The following is an 18,749-nucleotide window of genomic DNA, read 5'->3' as shown; positions in this document are numbered from 1 at the left end:
ACTGTAAAATCAAAAAGTAATATTTTGTCACGATGATAAATGATAAGCGCGTCGAAATGTAATATGGGGGAATAATTACCAGTTACATTTGTGCGCATAAATTTATTATTTCCTTTATTAGACTTTTCTTGTGGAGATATTAGGTTTCAATGTTGATGTCATACTGCAGTCAAGACACCTGTATATATAGTTGTTCAGGAGTTGTGGGAGTATGTGATAGAATGTAAGAAAGTAAATTCTCGATTAATATGGGTAAAACAAGTTGATGGAGAGAGATGGGTGATTATTGGTGCATATGCACCTGGGCATGAGAAGAAAGATCATGAGAAGCAAGTGTTTTGGGAGCAGCTGAATGAGTGTGTTAGTGGTTTTGATGCACGAGACCGGGTTATAGTGATGGGTGATTTGAATGCAAAGGTGAGTAATGTGGCAGTTGAGGGAATAATTGGTATACATGGGGTGTTCAGTGTTGTAAATGGAAATGGTGAAGAGCTTGTAGATTTATGTGCTGAAAAAGGACTGGTGATTGGGAATACCTGGTTTAAAAAGCGAGATATACATAAGTATACGTATGTAAATAGGAGAGATGGCCAAAGAGCGTTATTGGATTACGTGTTAATTGACAGGCGCGCGAAAGAGAGACTTTTGGATGTTAATGTGCTGAGAGGTGCAACTGGAGGGATGTCTGATCATTATCTTGTGGAGGCTAAGGTGAAGATTTGTATGGGTTTTCAGAAAAGAAGAGTGAATGTTGGGGTGAAGAGGGTGGTGAGAGTAAGTGAGCTTGGGAAGGAGACTTGTGTGAGGAAGTACCAGGAGAGACTGAGTACAGAATGGAAAAAGGTGAGAACAATGGAAGTAAGGGGAGTGGGGGAGGAATGGGATGTATTTAGGGAATCAGTGATGGCTTGCGCAAAAGATGCTTGTGGCATGAGAAGTGTGGGAGGTGGGTTGATTAGAAAGGGTAGTGAGTGGTGGGATGAAGAAGTAAGATTATTAGTGAAAGAGAAGAGAGGCATTTGGACGATTTTTGCAGGGAAAAAATGCAATTGAGTGGGAGATGTATAAAAGAAAGAGACAGGAGGTCAAGAGAAAGGTGCAAGAGGTGAAAAAGAGGGCAAATGAGAGTTGGGGTGAGAGAGTATCATTAAATTTTAGGGAGAATAAAAAGATGTTCTGGAAGGAGGTAAATAAAGTGCGTAAGACAACGGAGCAAATGGGAACTTCAGTGAAGGGCGCTAATGGGGAGGTGATAAGTAGTGATGATGTGAGAAGGAGATGGAGAGTATTTTGAAAGTTTGTTGAATGTGTTTGATGATAGAGTGGCAGATATAGGGTGTTTTGGTCGAGGTGGTGTGCAAAGTGAGAGGGTTAGGGAAAATGCTTTGGTAAACAGAGAAGAGGTAGTAAAAGCTTTGCGGAAGATGAAAGCCGGCAAGGCAGCAGGTTGGATGGTATTGCAGTGGAATCTATTAAAAAAGGGGGTTACTGTATTGTTGACTGGTTGGTAAGGTTATTTAATGTATGTTTGACTCATGGTGAGGTGCCTGAAGATTGGCGGAATGCGTGCATATTGCCATTCTACAAAGGCAAAGGGGATAAGAGTGAGTGCTCAAATTACAGAGGTATAAGTTTGTTGAGCATTCCTGGTAAATTATATGGGAGGGTATTGATTGAGAGGGTGAAGGCATGTACAGAGCATCAGATTGGGGAAGAGCAGTGTGATTTCAGAAGTGGTAGAGGATGTGTGGATCAGGTGTTTGCTTTGAAGAATGTATGTGAGAAATACTTAGAAAAGCAAATGGATTTGTATGTAGCATTTATGGATCTGGAGAAGGCATATGATAGAGTTGATAGAGATGCTCTGTGGAAGGTATTAAGAATATATGGTGTGGGAGGCAAGTTGTTAGCAGTGAAAAGTTTTTATCGAGGATGTAAGGCATGTGTACGTGTAGGAAGAGAGGAAAGTGATTGGTTCTCAGTGAATGTAGGTTTGCGGCAGGGGTGTGTGATGTCTCCATGGTTGTTTAATTTGTTTATGGATGGGGTTGTTAGGGAGGTGAATGCAAGAGTTTTGGAAAGAGGGGCAAGTATGAAGTCTGGTGGGGATGAGAGAGCTTGGGAAGTGAGTCAGTTGTTGTTCGCTGATGATACAGCGCTGGTGGCTGATTCATGTGAGAAACTGCAGAAGCTGGTGACTGAGTTTGGTAAAGTGTGTGAAAGAAGAGAGTTAAGAGTAAATGTGAATAAGAGCAAGGTTATTAGGTACAGTAGGGTTGAGGGTCAAGTCAATTGGGAGGTAAGTTTGAATGGAGAAAAACTGGAGGAAGTAAAGTGTTTTAGATATCTGAGAGTGGATCTGGCAGCGGATGGAACCATGGAAGCGGAAGTGAATCGTAGGGTGGGGGAGGGGGCGAAAATCCTGGGAGCCTTGAAGAATGTGTGGAAGTCGAGAACATTATCTCGGAAAGCAAAAATGGGTATGTTTGAAGGAATAGTGGTTCCCACAATGTTGTATGGTTGCGAGGCATGGGCTATGGATAGAGTTGTGCGCAGGAGGGTGGATGTGCTGGAAATGAGATGTTTGAGGACAATGTGTGGTGTGAGGTGGTTTGATCGAGTAAGTAATGTAAGGGTAAGAGAGATGTGTGGAAATAAAAAGAGCGTGGTTGAGAGAGCAGAAGAGGGTGTTTTGAAATGGTTTGGGCACATGGAGAGAATGAGTGAGGAAAGATTGACCAAGAGGATATATGTGTCGGAGGTGGAGGGAACGAGGAGAAGAGGGAGACCAAATTGGAGGTGGAAAGATGGAGTGAAAAAGATTTTGTGTGATCGGGGCCTGAACATGCAGGAGGGTGAAAGGAGGGCAAGGAATAGAGTGAATTGGAGCGATGTGGTATACCGGGGTTGACGTGCTGTCAGTGGATTAAATCAAGGCATGTGAAGCGTCTGGGGTAAACCATGGAAAGCTGTGTAGGTATGTATATTTGCGTGTGTGGACGTATGTATATACATGCGTATGGGGGGGTTGGGCCATTTCTTTCGTTTGTTTCCTTGCGCTACCTCGCAAACGCGGGAGACAGCGACAAAGTATAATAAATAAAATATAAAATATATATATATATATATATACTATCCCTGGGAATAGGGGAGAAAGAATACTTCCCACGTATTCCCCGCGTGTCGTAGAAGGCGACTAAATATATATATATATATATGTGTATATATATATATATATATATATATATATATATATATATATATATATATATATATATATATATATATATATATATATATATATATATATATATATGAGCACAATAAACATAATGTAAAAGTGATAATTAACATCTTTTTAATCTAAATTTTCACAGCAGCTGTCATGTCAGATAATCCTGTCTTAATATTGCTGTTCAGTGGCAAGCGCAAGTCTGGCAAGGACTACATCACAGATATATTACAAAAGAGGTGAGCTATAATCCTGAGTGAAATGTAGGAATGGGGTATGAAATAATGCATGCATGACCAAGAATTTTTAAGCCATTTCTTATGGTAGTAAATGGTATATCAGATTTAAAGATCTTCATTGTCTGGTAAATTGTTAGTTTTTTGCTCATTCTTATCATGTCTTAAATAAGACTATGATGGAGAGGAGTATGGTGGAAGGAAGCAGGTTTTTCTTCAAATATCCTCTCCTTTTTTTTTTTTTTTTAAGTTATTCATTTTTTCAGTCATAGTATCAGCAATGTGTGATTACGCCATTTATTCTCAAACCAACACTGGTGAAGGAGTAGCAGTACTTTGTTAATGTTTTACTGTGCTTTTTCATGTATACCTTCCAAAGCATATCTAGTGTACCTTATAAACATATGGATACCCTATCATTTCACATTCTGATTGCTTGACTTAATTAATATGGTTCAGCAGAAAGCCAGTGATTTATATGCTTATAAGTCAGACCAAAATGAGCAAATGTTACTTACTACATTTGAGCCTTGTGGATTTTTAATAAATCTCTCACCACACATACACTTCCACACATAGGCCTTACATGACATATTCCAAATAGTTTCAACCAAACGCATCCACACCCACTGTCCGTCACAGTATTAATGGGAACAAACATCAATAAAGCACATGATACTCTTCCCCAGCACATCCTCACACAAAAGATATTTGACACTACCCTCCACAAGATAACACCAGCCAGTCACTCGCATAAGCTTAACCTCTAAAACCTGTAAATTCTAGAATGAAGTTCACCAAGGGGCAGTTTTCTCCATCCCTCTTAAATCTCTTCCTTCACAACCATCTATTATCTTTAACAAACAACAGTCTGAAGGTTGTCTCATACGGAGACAACATTAGTCATATAATAGAACCCCAGCACCCTACCACTACAGAAGCAACAATAATCATGCAAAGCTACATTACACTATTGGCTTGGTTCATCCAGAACAGTGTCTGTATCTCCACAGAAGTCGTTAGTCACCCTTTTGATGCCAAACAGACTCATTTCTAGCCTGCACCCTTCTGTTATGTTAACGGGCCAATTAGTCCCACTTCTCAAAGGACCAACTATTCTAAGCATCACATACCACACACACCCATTCACTTCCCACACCAAAACTTCAACATAAAAGTAACACACTAACTAAAGCCCACAGAACATTAAGTGGTGCTAAAAGCACAAGATCAAGAATCTCTTGGTATTCTATACAAATAATTCATCTGCTTCACCTTAAACTATGCCTCACCTGCTTTGTCATCCATCTTAATAAAAGCAAAAATAATAAAGCAGCAAAACACAAGACTTAGAACAATCAGTGGCTACCGAAAACAACAACAATCACAAAACTCCTCGCAATACCATCCCACCTTGATATATTTGGCACTCAGCTCAAATTCTTTGCAACAGCTTTAGAGCTTTACCATTTAAACCACTCCATGACTACCATAACTAATCATGAACCTCAATTAGAAATAAAAAGCTTACTTTTGCTTCACACTTCAGCAACTACTCACAAATCCCCCTATCCTCAACAGATACAACATTGACTAAACATATGCTAAAGTGACGTGACAAGCACTAGCAAATACGAACTGAATTTAGTCTTAAACACCATTCCACCAATTGTACATGAATCTGAAACCACATTCCACAGACATATGTGTCAATCTCCCATCTACCTTCAAGGCATAATCCATCCTTACAATATTACAAACACAGATCACCATATTCCAAAACCCTTCATGCCCAGAATGTAAATACCATAACAAAGACAGTGAACACTTACAGTATTGCTCAATTACCCTGCACTTTCCCCACATGACTTTATGACCTGTGGTCCTCCTGGTAGACATGGTTAATTTTCTGAATTTTTCAGGAGCCCCATAAAGACAGAGGGGACTCTCACCCTATGACTCACTTCTGCTTCCATAGTTCCATTTGGTGCCTTTCCATTCCCTGGTATCTAAAACAATCCACTTCCTCAAAAATTTTCTCCATTTAAACTTACATCCCAACTAACCTGTCCCTCTGCCCTGCTAAGCCTAAACCTTATTTTTGTTCACATTTACTCAACTTCTGCCTTTCACACACTATCTCAAATGCAGACACAAGCCTTTGCAGCTTCTGGCTTGAATCTGCCACAACTGATGCATCTCAGGCCCCTTTCACCCTTTTCTGAATGCATACTTGACCCTCTCTCCAAGACCCCTATGCTCACCCACTGCAAAAACAAATTAAACAGGTAGGGTGAAATCACAAACTCCTGCCACAGACCACACTTTCACCTAGAATCACTCACCCTTCTCTCCATCTACTCACATAAAAACTTAAATCCCTTATAAACGTTTCTCATAACTTCTAGTAGCTTTCCTCCCATATATTTTCATGATATCATATGCTTTCTCCAGATTTATGAATGCCACATACAAATTCTTTTTATATATCTATTTCTCACACACTCTTTACAGCAAACAACTGATCCACCACTCTTGAAACCACATTGTTCCTTCCCAGTCTGATGCTCTTTACAGCTCTCCCACACAACTCTCCCTCACAACTACAAGGTACCTTTAACAAACCTATATCCCTCTAGTTCAAACACTCATCCTTGCCTTTATACAACAGCTCTACAAACACACTGCCCATCTTGGTATGTAAATATGTACCGGAGCATTTAGATCCTCTAAAGTTGAAAGTCTGTGTCTAAATTCTGGTGAACTCATACTGAATTTACAACACAAAGAACTTGGCTTCAAATATCTCTTTAGGCTTAAACACGCACCATTCAACCCTATATGGAAGCTTGCCTTTGCTGCTATGATGACTGAGGTATTTTACTGTATGAATAAAAAATACCATTAGTTAGAGTGATATGGACATAAACTCAATTAAAGAAGCAGGTTTTGGCATATTTCTCTCCTTAGAAGGTTCCTAAGATCAAACTTTGCAGGAATTGAATAAAAAACAAAATGAGCATTGTTTCTGCAATAGCAAAATGTAAGTTCCTTCAGCATGATACTATTCATGTGAACAGATTATAGTAAAATATTTACTGACAGCTAAAAATATGATGATGTAGTTTTTGCTATAATTACTGAAGAAGTATCTCATATTGTAAAACTGCCAACAAAATCTACCATATTTATTGCAGCCCTACAAAGAGAAATTCACAAGCTACTCGGAGCAATTCCCCGAGTGTACATCAAGCTATATCACATGAGGCTTCAACACAATCCATAGTTCAAAATGTCCAAGAAGTGATTGTAAGAATTCACTAAAAGCATATGTGAAGAATTCTTCTAGTGTTTTGGACATATTGTTACTGTATTAGCAATCATAAAATAGCAGATGCTGAGACTAAAGCAACTATAGCATTCTATGAGCATATATGAAGAATTGTACCTTACAATGATTTTTTTATGTGATGGTTGAATAATAATATTAGATGTTTAATGTCCAATTAGAATGGACCTGATAGCCCAAAAGAATAATAAACTACAGAGAGCAAAGAAAAGTTTTGAAGTTTGGCTTCTCTTTTTAAAAAGGAATTCCCACCTTAAGATAATTCTTTGTCAACTGAGGATTGGTCATACTGTACTAAGCTGATCCATAGTCGCCTTCTTTTATGTTAACTGAGATGGCATGGGCAACTGAATGCTCTAAACAAGGCCGTCTCATTACTGATACATAAGCCAGGTACCCAATTTATCAACCAACACCTAGGGGAGGAACAGCTGGGTTGACTTGTACCAGCTGCTGCAGCCAGGATCTAAAACTATGCACTTAACTCCATGCAGTCCATGAATGCATCACAGTCATCAAGACTGACTGCTACACCATGAAAGTCCATACAAGGAGAGGAGACCACCTGCCCCAATATGTGACACCTGAAATTGCAATATTACCATAGAGCATGTGCTAACAGAATGTCAAAAATATTGATATTGGAGTCTTAGAGTCAAACGTGAATGATTTAATTACACTATCTATCTATCTATATCGCTGACATCCATTCCAATTGGAACTCCCTTAAAGGGGCGGCCACAGCAATAAAGCCTCTGTAACTAATGAACTCCAGTGCTGCTTCTCAGCCTTTAGTGCCTCACCCTTAACAGGCCACTGGCAGAGAGCGACTGTAGTGCAGTGTTTGCTGAGGCTCTTACCTTATGTTTCTACTGACTACTTCTGTCTAATGCTCTATCCAATTATACTGTTAGAAATTAAAGTAGAGAAATTTTAGACGAATGTTAATGTAAATATACTGAAGATTTTTCTTTTGAGCCAGAACATATGATTCACTAATACTTCATCCATCTATCTACATCTCTGACATCCATTCCTTCTGGGAATTCCTATCAAGAAGATGGCCATGTCAAAGGAGACTCCACTTATCCCTGTCTTTACATCTTCCCTTGCATACACCATCTTTTTAAAAACTTACTTAAAAGCACTTAATCATGTTTCTAGACCTTTACAAATTCCACAAAATCAATAAATACATATGTAATCCCTAATTATGGTATGTAAACGTTATGCTACACACAGACATATAATTTGGATTGTATTCATGGATATGCCTTAAAATTTCTTTTCTGACAGATATCCATTTGTTAGATTTTGCTGGTATTGGTAAAATTTTCATTTTGATATAAATTTCCAGTAAGATGTGTCCATGTATACACTTATTCCACAGGCTGGGTGAAACTCATAGCAAAATCATACGACTCTCAGGTCCTATCAAACAAGAGTTTGCTTTGAACAATGGCTTAGATTACTCTCAGCTCTTGACAGCCTCAGATTACAAGGAAAAATTCCGCTTCAAAATGATAGCTTGGAGTGAAGCGAAGCGAGCCCAAGACAAGGGATATTTTATCAGAGCAGCAATAGATATGTATGAAGGTTGGTAAATGTATTTAAACCTTTAATAGATGATTCCTTAGAAATATTCTTTCTTACGTATGGACAAAGTCTTAAGAGCATGAGAAAACCTTTTCCTTCATGGGAGGGATTTACCTCCCTAAAATGAGGTGTATCCATATGGACTCACCTCATTTGACCATCATAAAACAGTAGGAGGTCAGAAGGTGCTATAAAGTAACCCATCCAGGCACATGACATCATGCCCCCTAGGTGAGATTAGGCCTACCAACCTTCCACTCACAGCATTCATTCACTAGCTTGCAGGCAATGAATGGATTAGCTTAACTTCGTGCTTGTGGTATCTTTACCACCATTTCTGGCCTGTCTTATTCATGGGTTATATCTGACATGAATCATATGTATTTTTATTTTATCTTGGGAACTAGCAGACCTTAAGACAACAGACAACACTCGTAACAGCTACAGCAGTATGGAAGCAACTTAGATTTTGTTGTCTTGCTCAGCTGAATTACCACCTTTTTTATTTAAAGAATAATTCCATATTTTTAATTTGGAATGAGCACATTTATCAAGCAGAGCTCAAAATTATGATATTAAAGGTGTACACAATATTGTGCAAAAAATATGTGAACTGTAGAATGCTTACTGATGTGTGCTGCTTCTTCCCAGGTTGGTTAGTTTTTTGGTTTTGTCTCTATTTACAATCCCACATGCTATGGTGTGAGCAAGGCATTAAAGGAACTTGGCATCTGGAGTGTGCATGATTATACAAAGTAATTAATATTAAGCAGATCTGAGTTCTTGACAAGTGTAGGCAGACAAGGGAACTTGACAGTCCAGAATGATGCCTTCTAGGCTAAATGTAATGCCAAAAACAAATAATTTCTATCTAAGTTCAGCCCTCTTAATTAGACTAATGTAAGTAAAGTGGTACTATGCTGGCATATTTTTAATTCTTGCCAATTGTAATAGATTCAGAAGAGTTATTTGGCCAAGTCATGTCATTATAGATATTTGTTCATTACTGGCAAGTTTCATTCTAATGCAGAAAATCTGCGAGTTTTAAATCAAAAGTTTAGTTCATAAATGGTCAGTCTTTTTGGATGTACAAGCACCTTGACTTGTAATTATTTTTGTAATCACTTGTTTGTAGTATAGTACAAGGAGGGAGTTCCACACTAATGAGGCCCCCAGATCTTGAACTCGCACTACCGTTACACAAACTTTTAAAATTTTCTATATTGTCTATATCAAGTTTTCATTATTTAAGTGCTCTGCTCTTTGACAATTTTGGTGCTATAAGATGAAATGTTACATCATTTCAAAAAGTTTCTTGCCTGATTACCTGGGACTTCTGGTTGCTCTTTTCCATCTTTTGAAGAGCTGTTCTCTGCTGAACTTGTGATCACATCTCCCCATATTCTTCTCTTTCAAGAGGTGGCAGATTTATTGCCTGTAACCCTTCACTTGCATGTACAGAGCATCAGATTGGGGTAGAGCAGTGTGGTTTCAGAAGTGGTAGAGGATGTGTGGATCAGGTGTTTGCTTTGAAGAATGTGTGTGAGAAATACTTAGAAAAGCAAATGGATTTGTATGTAGCATTTATGGATCTGGAGAAGGCATATGATAGAGTTGATAGAGATGCTCTGTGGAAGGTATTAATATATGGTGTGGGAGGCAAGTTGTTAGAAGCAGTGAAAAGTTTTTATCGAGGATGTAAGGCATGTGTACGTGTAGGAAGAGAGGAAAGTGATTGGTTCTCAGTGAATGTAGGTTTGCGGCAGGGGTGTGTGATGTCTCCATGGTTGTTAAATTTGTTTATGGATGGGGTTGTTAGGGAGGTGAATGCAAGAGTTTTGGAAAGAGGGGCAAGTATGAAGTCTGTTGTGGATGAGAGAGCTTGGGAAGTGAGTCAGTTGTTGTTCGCTGATGATACAGCACTGGTGGCTGATTCATGTGAGAAACTGCAGAAGCTGGTGACTGAGTTTGGTAAAGTGTGTGAAAGAAGAAAGTTAAGAGTAAATGTGAATAAGAGCAAGGTTATTAGGTACAGTAGGGTTGAGGGTCAAGTCAATTGGGAGGCAAGTTTGAATGGAGAAAAACTGGAGGAAGTAAAGTGTTTTAGATATCTGGGAGTGGATCTGGCAGCGGATGGAACCATGGAAGCGGAAGTGAATGATAGGGTGGGGGAGGGGGCGAAAATCCTGGGAGCCTTGAAGAATGTGTGGAAGTCGAGAACAGTATCTCGGAAAGCAAAAATGGGTATGTTTGAAGGAATAGTGGTTCCAACAATGTTGTATGGTTGCGAGGCGTGGGCTATGGATATAGTTGTGCGCAGGAGGGTGGATGTGCTGGAAATGAGATGTTTGAGGACAATGTGTGGTGTGAGGTGGTTTGATCGAGTAAGTAACGTAAGGGTAAGAGAGATGTGTGGAAATAAAAAGAGCGTGGTTGAGAGAGCAGAAGAGGGTGTTTTGAAATGGTTTGGGCACATGGAGAGAATGAGTGAGGAAAGATTGACCAAGAGGATATATGTGTCGGAGGTGGAGGGAACGAGGAGAAGTGGGAGACCAAATTGGAGGTGGAAAGATGGAGTGAAAAAGATTTTGTGTGATCGGGGCCTGAACATGCAGGAGGGTGAAAGGAGGGCAAGGAATAGAGTGAATTGGATCGATGTGGTATACCGGGGTTGACGTGCTGTCAGTGGATTGAATCAAGCATGTGAAGCGTCCGGGGTAAACCATGGAAAGCTGTGTAGGTATGTATATTTGCATGTGTGGACGTGTATGTATATACATGTGTATGGGGGTGGGTTGGGCCATTTCTTTCGTCTGTTTCCTTGCACTACCTCACAAACGCGGGAGACAGTGGAAAAAAAAAAACTTCACTATAATTCAACTTTCTTATTTTTGATATCTTCTTCATTTTCCTCTTCTTATATCTTTCGTATTAGTTCATTATGTTAATTTAAGTGAGATGACCAAACCTGAGAGACATTCTAATCTAGGTCTAACATATATTATAAACAGCTTCTTGAATATCTGTACAACAATGTACTTTACCCTTTAGTGGTAGGTAATCTGTAAACTACCCCTATAAAAGGGTAGGTGATCTGTAAACTACCCCTATATTTCATACACACACAAATAGAAAAAAAATCCTTTTTCAAGTTCAGAGATTGGCATGCAAAAGCAAAAAGAAAAAATGCATAGAAAGTATTATAACTACTTATGTGTTGGCCAGTAAGTGGAAGGAATTGCTCTGGCTGACATATTTGATACCCTGAGATACAATGGAAGGATATGGAGGTTTTGTTACTTTATGATGAACTTGGTATTACACTCGACTTCTTTCTTACAAAGGCACAACATTCATATTGAATAAAATGAATATATGTAAAATATTACACTATGCTAGAAAGAGTAGGTGGAGGGGGTGTGCCCAGCACATCTAGGGTAATCCAATCTCACCTTCTGATAAGAGGGGTGGACATCGAGGTCCTGTTTGATTTTACTGAATATATCACAACATTGTACTCATATTCATTTGATAGGCACAGTGTTGGTAGTGAATAAAAAATATCATGCTAAACATTTCAGATAAATAACTACGATAATGATGTTTTACAGTCAATATATGCAAGGACTTTTTTTTATCTTGATCAACATGGCTTGGGCAAAACATAGTCCATACCATGGTCATCCCAGGTGAAAGGAATATAGGGGAAAAAAATTAAAGTAAACATGGCCTCTTTTGGTGTTTGTAGACCTGAATTAAAGATAGAAAGGCTACAAAAGATAGAAGAAATAGGAATAGAGTTCTACAGCTTCACTCTACATGGGATGAAGTATCATAATGGTCAGTCCTCATGGGAGCTTAAGCTAGACAAGTCATGGGTCCAACCTTTGGGAGCAGGGACATATGCAGACAGCTCACAATAGGAGGAAGAAAATTCCAAAGCCTGACTGTATGAAAGAAGAAGGTATCATAATGATTAATTCTTAAGTGGCTGGTCTTCAAACTGAAATTGTGGGAAGCATCAGCCAGCCTTGCGAAGTACTCTTACAGTAAAAGAATGGTGGATGTATAAAATGACTGAAGACATGGTTGATGCAGACTGCATACACAAATTTAAGAAGTTGTAAGACAGCAGAGAATGTTCAAGAGATGGGGCCCCCATGATTGTAAAACTACACTCGTGTAGGTATAGATCATGCTGCACATGGAAAATGCAGAAACAATGGTATATTAAAGTGCTGGTTGTTCTCATAGCCCTGGTTATGGGATGCCTTTAAAACTGGTGCGAACTTTCGGTTCTTTGCAGGTCACATAGTGTCCGTCTTCAGAGGGGCAGGGAAGAGGACTGTGTAGGACATTTGAAAAGCCTTTGAAGATGTCACACCAGTATTATGTGCCTTGAATGTTACACCAAAGTCCTTAGAAGAATAGCTAAAGTCACTGGAGTGCCTTGTGATCTTACTTTATGACCCTACAATCAGTGAGGTGTACATCAACCAAGCTGTCAAGCAGCTCCTCACTCAGCAGGGTTGAACAATAGATATCCCCCAAAACAAAGCCATATTTAAGTATACTAAGCCATTGCTGAGCCCAAAAGATGATTCCTTCTCCCAAGCTTCCACCTCCAAGTGAGCTGAAAGTCGAAAAGCTCTGCAGTGCAATGCTCTGTGTGGTAGTGGAGACTGTGTCACAAACTAATATGTAAAAACTAAAACAATGATTTTGCATTGAAAAAACATTATGATGTATTTGATTCTCATCTCCATGCCCAAGTACACAAATAACCAGTAAAAATTAATTGTTGGCCCTTTAAGAATTAAAACAGACCTTCCATATTGTTGAATGTTATCCCTAAGTAGTATCATGAGCATTGATAAAGTGGAAAATGCAACTAAATCAAATTCTGTTGCCTAACTCACGGTCATCTACTGAATTATGGTAAAACTAGGAGTGGATAGTGGCAGTTTTGTAAAATGGATGCCATATCTTTTACAGAAAAAAATTGCAATGTCTTTATTGCTAAAGATCTTTCTTTGGTTAAAGCTGTATGCCAAATTTGAATCTTATATCATTTCAGTGACAGTGCTTTCTATAACAGCTAGGCTGCGTGCTAAAACAGTTAAGCAGTATAACTGGAGAAAGCCTGAAGTGTATAAGATATTTCATGTCGAAGAATTACTATTGTACTCATCTGTTCATTTCCCAAACTCAGAATTCTTGTTGCCTCTACACCATTCATGATGACCTCTGTCAGTTTCCTTTTCCATGGTTACTATGTCAACATTTCTGCAACTATACTTATATACTGCTTTTACACTAACCATGTTTTACACATGATCCTTTTTTTAACATATGAATAATGGATAAAAGTTTATGACACTACAATAGTAGTAAGGAGAATTGATTAGGTTACACTAATCTGCATGTGTTTAACTTGCTATATTTGTGTATAAGTGGGGTTTTCTCTTTCAAAAGGTGATAAATACCCAGTCTGGATCATTAGTGATATGAGAAGGCAGAGTGATCTGGCTTGGTTTAAAGAAAATTATAGCAGTTGCGTTTACACCGTGCGTATCACTGCTTCTGAAGACGTAAGAAAGCAGCGAGGTTGGATTTTCACACAAGGTATGTTGTTCTCTTTTTCTATATCTATATGGAGTCAGGAACTCCAAAATATACCCTAAGAGCAAATTTTTGTAAGCAAAACTGACAAAAAAAGAAGCATAACCACACAGTACTTTATACTTTGGAGTTTCATATTAACATTTTCTTACTGACTCGACCTGAATTGCACTGATGGTATAATGTCAATAAAAATGTTAAAGTGTCAAGATCCAAAGAGCCACAAGGTTCAAAGTCTATGATACTTGATTTTTATATCAATAATATACATTGTGAAAGCCTTGCACAAGATGAAGTGTGGCACACAGCTCTTAAAATTCTGGAGTTTCACATCTACTCTTTCTTGCCAGACAGTCTGATTCGCATTTATGGTAAAGTCAACAAAAATGAAAATCTGTCGGGGTAATTACTCTCGTTTTTCATTTTTAACATAACAATAGAATTCCTTAGGATATCTTTTGTTTTTCTGCAATATAATTAATATAATACAGGTATTTAATTTTTTTTTTTTTTTTTTTTTTTTTTATACTTTGTCGCTGTCTCCCGCGTTTGCGAGGTAGCGCAAGGAAACAGACGAAAGAAATGGCCCAACCCCCCCCATACACATGTACATACACACGTCCACACACGCAAATATACATACCTACACAGCTTTCCATGGTTTACCCCGGACGCTTCACATGCCTTGATTCAATCCACTGACAGCACGTCAACCCCTGTATACCACATCGCTCCAATTCACTCTATTCCTTGCCCTCCTTTCACCCTCCTGCATGTTCAGGCCCCGATCACACAAAATCCTTTTCACTCCATCTTTCCACCTCCAATTTGGTCTCCCTCTTCTCCTCGTTCCCTCCACCTCCGACACATATATCCTCTTGGTCAATCTTTCCTCACTCATTCTCTCCATGTGCCCAAACCATTTCAAAACACCCTCTTCTGCTCTCTCAACCACGCTCTTTTTATTTCCACACATCTCTCTTACCCTTACGTTACTTACTCGATCAAACCACCTCACACCACACATTGTCCTCAAACATCTCATTTCCAGCACATCCATCCTCCTGCGCACAACTCTATCCATATCCCACGCCTCGCAACCATACAACATTGTTGGAACTACTATTCCTTCAAACATACCCATTTTTGCTTTCCGGGATAATGTTCTCGACTTCCACACATTTTTCAAGGCTCCCAAAAATTTCGCCCCCTCCCCCACCCTATGATCCACTTCCGCTTCCATGGTTCCATCCGCTGACAGATCCACTCCCAGATATCTAAAACACTTCACTTCCTCCAGTTTTTCTCCATTCAAACTCACCTCCCAATTGACTTGACCCTCAACCCTACTGTACCTAATAACCTTGCTCTTATTCACATTTACTCTTAACTTTCTTCTTCCACACACTTTACCAAACTCCGTCACCAGCTTCTGCAGTTTCTCACATGAATCCGCCACCAGCGCTGTATCATCAGCAAACAACAACTGACTCACTTCCCAAGCTCTCTCATCCCCAACAGACTTCATACTTGCCCCTCTTTCCAAGACTCTTGCATTTACCTCCCTAACAACCCCATCCATAAACAAATTAAACAACCATGGAGACATCACACACCCCTGCCGCAAACCTACATTCACTGAGAACCAATCACTTTCCTCTCTTCCTACACGTACACATGCCTTGCATCCTCGATAAAATAAATAAAGACCTTTTATATTAAATGAGATGCATTTACAGGGGTCATTATGGCATGGTGCCTATGGACCATGATGGAGTCTTACACTATTAAGTGTTATACAATACCTTCCTTTGGTAACAGTAATGGCTCTGTAAATGTTATTTTGGTGACTTGTAGATAAATGAAGACATTGTTAATACAATTACATATGAACTAAATTTACTCAATATTCACAAGTTTGTCAAAGCTTGCAGTGTTGTTCATCAATGCTGCTGCTATCCATCTCCAGTAGCTTATTCACTGTGTGTGAAAAATGTATCACAACTTAGGACCTAGCTTTTTTTTCCTCTCACTCTTGTCAAGTATCATTTCAATGGTAAAGGAAGCTAATCCGAGTGACTGATGCTTGCCAACCTCAACCCTATGTATCACTTGCATCTTTTGGCCTATATTTATCACTTTCCTGGTTACTATGGATGTTTTACCATTATTTATACTTGTGGGCCATTTTCCAGACATGGTAGGTTGAAAACACTTCCTGAATACTCGAAGGAGATTGTTCACAAGAGTGCGACTGAGACAATGCTGACATGAATTATAGAAGGCTGTTCACTACTGGCTTTGAGAATGTAAAAAAAAGATGGCATTGGATATATTTGTTGTTGCATTTTCCTACAATTGACTGATATTTTAAAGCTGTGTTTTTAATGACTACTATATACACTGTATTCATTAAATATTTTTCTCATCCCTGCTAAAAACAAAGTCCATAACATGTAGCTTTGTTACATGAGGTATCTGCACTTATTCTTTACACAACTGAATAACTTACTCCATCATGATGCTTATTGTTGTTCTCTTTGAATTTTTTATCTGCTCCTTTCTTAGAAAACAAGCTCTTTATTTCATTGTTTCACTGAAATCTCTCAGCCGCATGCACAAAACAACAACGTGATTTTCACATGAACAGATTGCATTTCCTTACATTAAACACAGTAGCATTGAACACATTCTTAAACTTATTAATGTTTTTCCTCTCACCCATTAGGAATTGATGATGCAGAAAGTGAATGTGATCTTGACAACATTACTGACTGGGATCAAGAGGTGGACAACAGTAATAATTCTGAGATAGTAGATAAGTTACTGGATCATCTTACAACAATATGTTCTGATAGATTAAGTAGTAAAGCCAAAAACTGCGTGAAGAGCTAGATTCTTTACTGCAGGATGTTATACTGTATGGAATTAAAAGTTTGCATGTCGCACATAACTATACGGTTCTTTTATTTCTCTCCGAAGCTGTTCTGTCCCATAAGCCATGTTTTATCCTTCTGGAGGTTAAAACCTCTTAACCCCAATCTTATTGGTAAGATTAATGGATCTCACCCTCGGTTAACCATAAGTGGTGGGGCTAAGCCTGTTTTTTTTTAGTGGACACTACTATTTTCCAAGTATGCTCCCTCCACAAGTTGATTACTCTTGAATAGATTAAGGCCTCAATGGATTATTTTTTTTTTTGTTATTCTTGAATATTCTTTCATAAGAAAGTACCTAGTGTACATAAGATTTTTGTCAATGTTTGGTCTGTCAAGTTGGCGAGAACCTGTTGTCTTTTATGTCACTTTGTTCTACCAGCACATGTTAACAATAGGGATACCCGTTATTCTGGTATATTTCGGCTCGTATCAAGGTTTTGTCACACCATTTGCAGTGACTACATTTAATATTGGGCAGTGCTTCATCTTTGTTCATCATTCAAGCGAACCATCACTTATTCTTTGCTTTCTTTGGTACACTCATACCCCTATCAAGGACTTGTATTGCTTTGCTTTTTTTTTTTTCTCCTGAAAATGTTTCATATATTCACTTCATTCATTATACTGTGCATTCTGAATGGTCATTGCCCAAGGCCTACAGCATCCGTCGGACTTACTATTCTCTTTTATCTTTCGCATCACTACTTGGTCTATCATTTATCTCTTTATTCATCTGCATCTCACAGGGCATCTTACCGTATGTCTTCTTTTTTGAGGGGCTGTTGATAGCACTCACAACAATGGTTTCCCTATCATCGACCTACGTAGCCATGCTTGGTCGACATTGTTTACATTACCAGCTGATGCAAATGGCGGCGCATTTGAAATCCCACACTATTCTTAAGACTGCTTATCAGACACAATGTTTTCTTGTATAGTTCATTTAAATTCATTAAGTACTTTTCTGCATTCTTGTATCCAATCGAATTTCTCTAGTACAGTAATTTTCCGTTACTGCTTAAAAGGATCCGATTTATGTTTACATGGATTCTTTCGTGCTACATATACTCTCTGAATGAGAGTAGTTGCCAATATGTTACTATAAATAAATGAAATCCTTTTCTTAAAGCAAAGCTTCCATACATACTGTTAAGTAGGTTCAAGGTGGATGTGAGTATGTAGGATCGTAAGATATGAACAGAATGGTAAATATTTTCCACATCCATGTATTTGAAAGCTACCCCAATATTTGCCAATTGTCAAGATTTCTCCTTTGCTGTTTTAGTGATGTGGGATTCTGACAAGTTAAGAATGATGTCAACTCCTAGTTCTGAAGCTTATTCCCTGCACGGTAATAATCACACTGAGGCCTAATTTCATTGTCCCATCTGTATTACTTTACATTTCCTGGGGTTGAATTTCATCGACCAGGTATCAGACCAATTCTGGGGTCTGTCTAGGTTCCCTTTAAGAACGATGCCCCTGAAGACCTATGCAGACATACTCAGGTAGAAGTCCATCCCTTCAGGCAAGTCATCCACATATATCAAGATGAATAACAGTCCCAGAGCAGAGCCCATGGGCACTCCATTGCTGACCTCAGTATTATCTGAGGTGTGTGCATTGTTCCTTACCATTAGGTTGATAATATATCAATCGAAAGCATCTCCCCCTTATTCCTACATGGTGATTGAGGTTCTCAGCTATCCATTTGGTAGTCAAACGCTTTCTAGCAGACAAGATACAAACAATCTAAACAGCCTTCCTTTTTTTTT

At 38.7% G+C, this 18,749-nt stretch overlaps 1 protein-coding gene across 4 annotated transcripts in view; it reads left to right on the top strand.

Annotated features, from left to right (window-relative positions):
* Pmvk (Phosphomevalonate kinase) overlaps nucleotides 1-16,991 on the top strand; it is a 28,849-nt gene extending 11,858 nt beyond the window's left edge. For 3 of the 4 annotated variants that reach the window (XM_071669838.1, XM_071669836.1, XM_071669835.1), the window contains exons 2-5: nucleotides 3,378-3,471; nucleotides 8,208-8,413; nucleotides 13,889-14,038; nucleotides 16,764-16,991. In XM_071669838.1, the coding sequence (XP_071525939.1) occupies nucleotides 3,386-3,471; nucleotides 8,208-8,413; nucleotides 13,889-14,038; nucleotides 16,764-16,930 (609 nt within the window). In that variant the 5' untranslated portion in view covers nucleotides 3,378-3,385 and the 3' untranslated portion in view covers nucleotides 16,931-16,991. The remainder of the gene's footprint in view (nucleotides 1-3,377; nucleotides 3,472-8,207; nucleotides 8,414-13,888; nucleotides 14,039-16,763) is intronic. The other variant, XM_071669839.1, reaches the window with a different exon arrangement.
* Nucleotides 16,992-18,749: the final 1,758 nt, after the last annotated feature.

Source organism: Panulirus ornatus, chromosome 14, assembly GCF_036320965.1.
Source record: "Panulirus ornatus isolate Po-2019 chromosome 14, ASM3632096v1, whole genome shotgun sequence".
NCBI classification, from domain to species: domain Eukaryota; kingdom Metazoa; phylum Arthropoda; class Malacostraca; order Decapoda; family Palinuridae; genus Panulirus; species Panulirus ornatus.
Note: the sequence above shows the minus strand (reverse complement) of the source record. Positions and strands in the feature narration are given on the sequence as shown.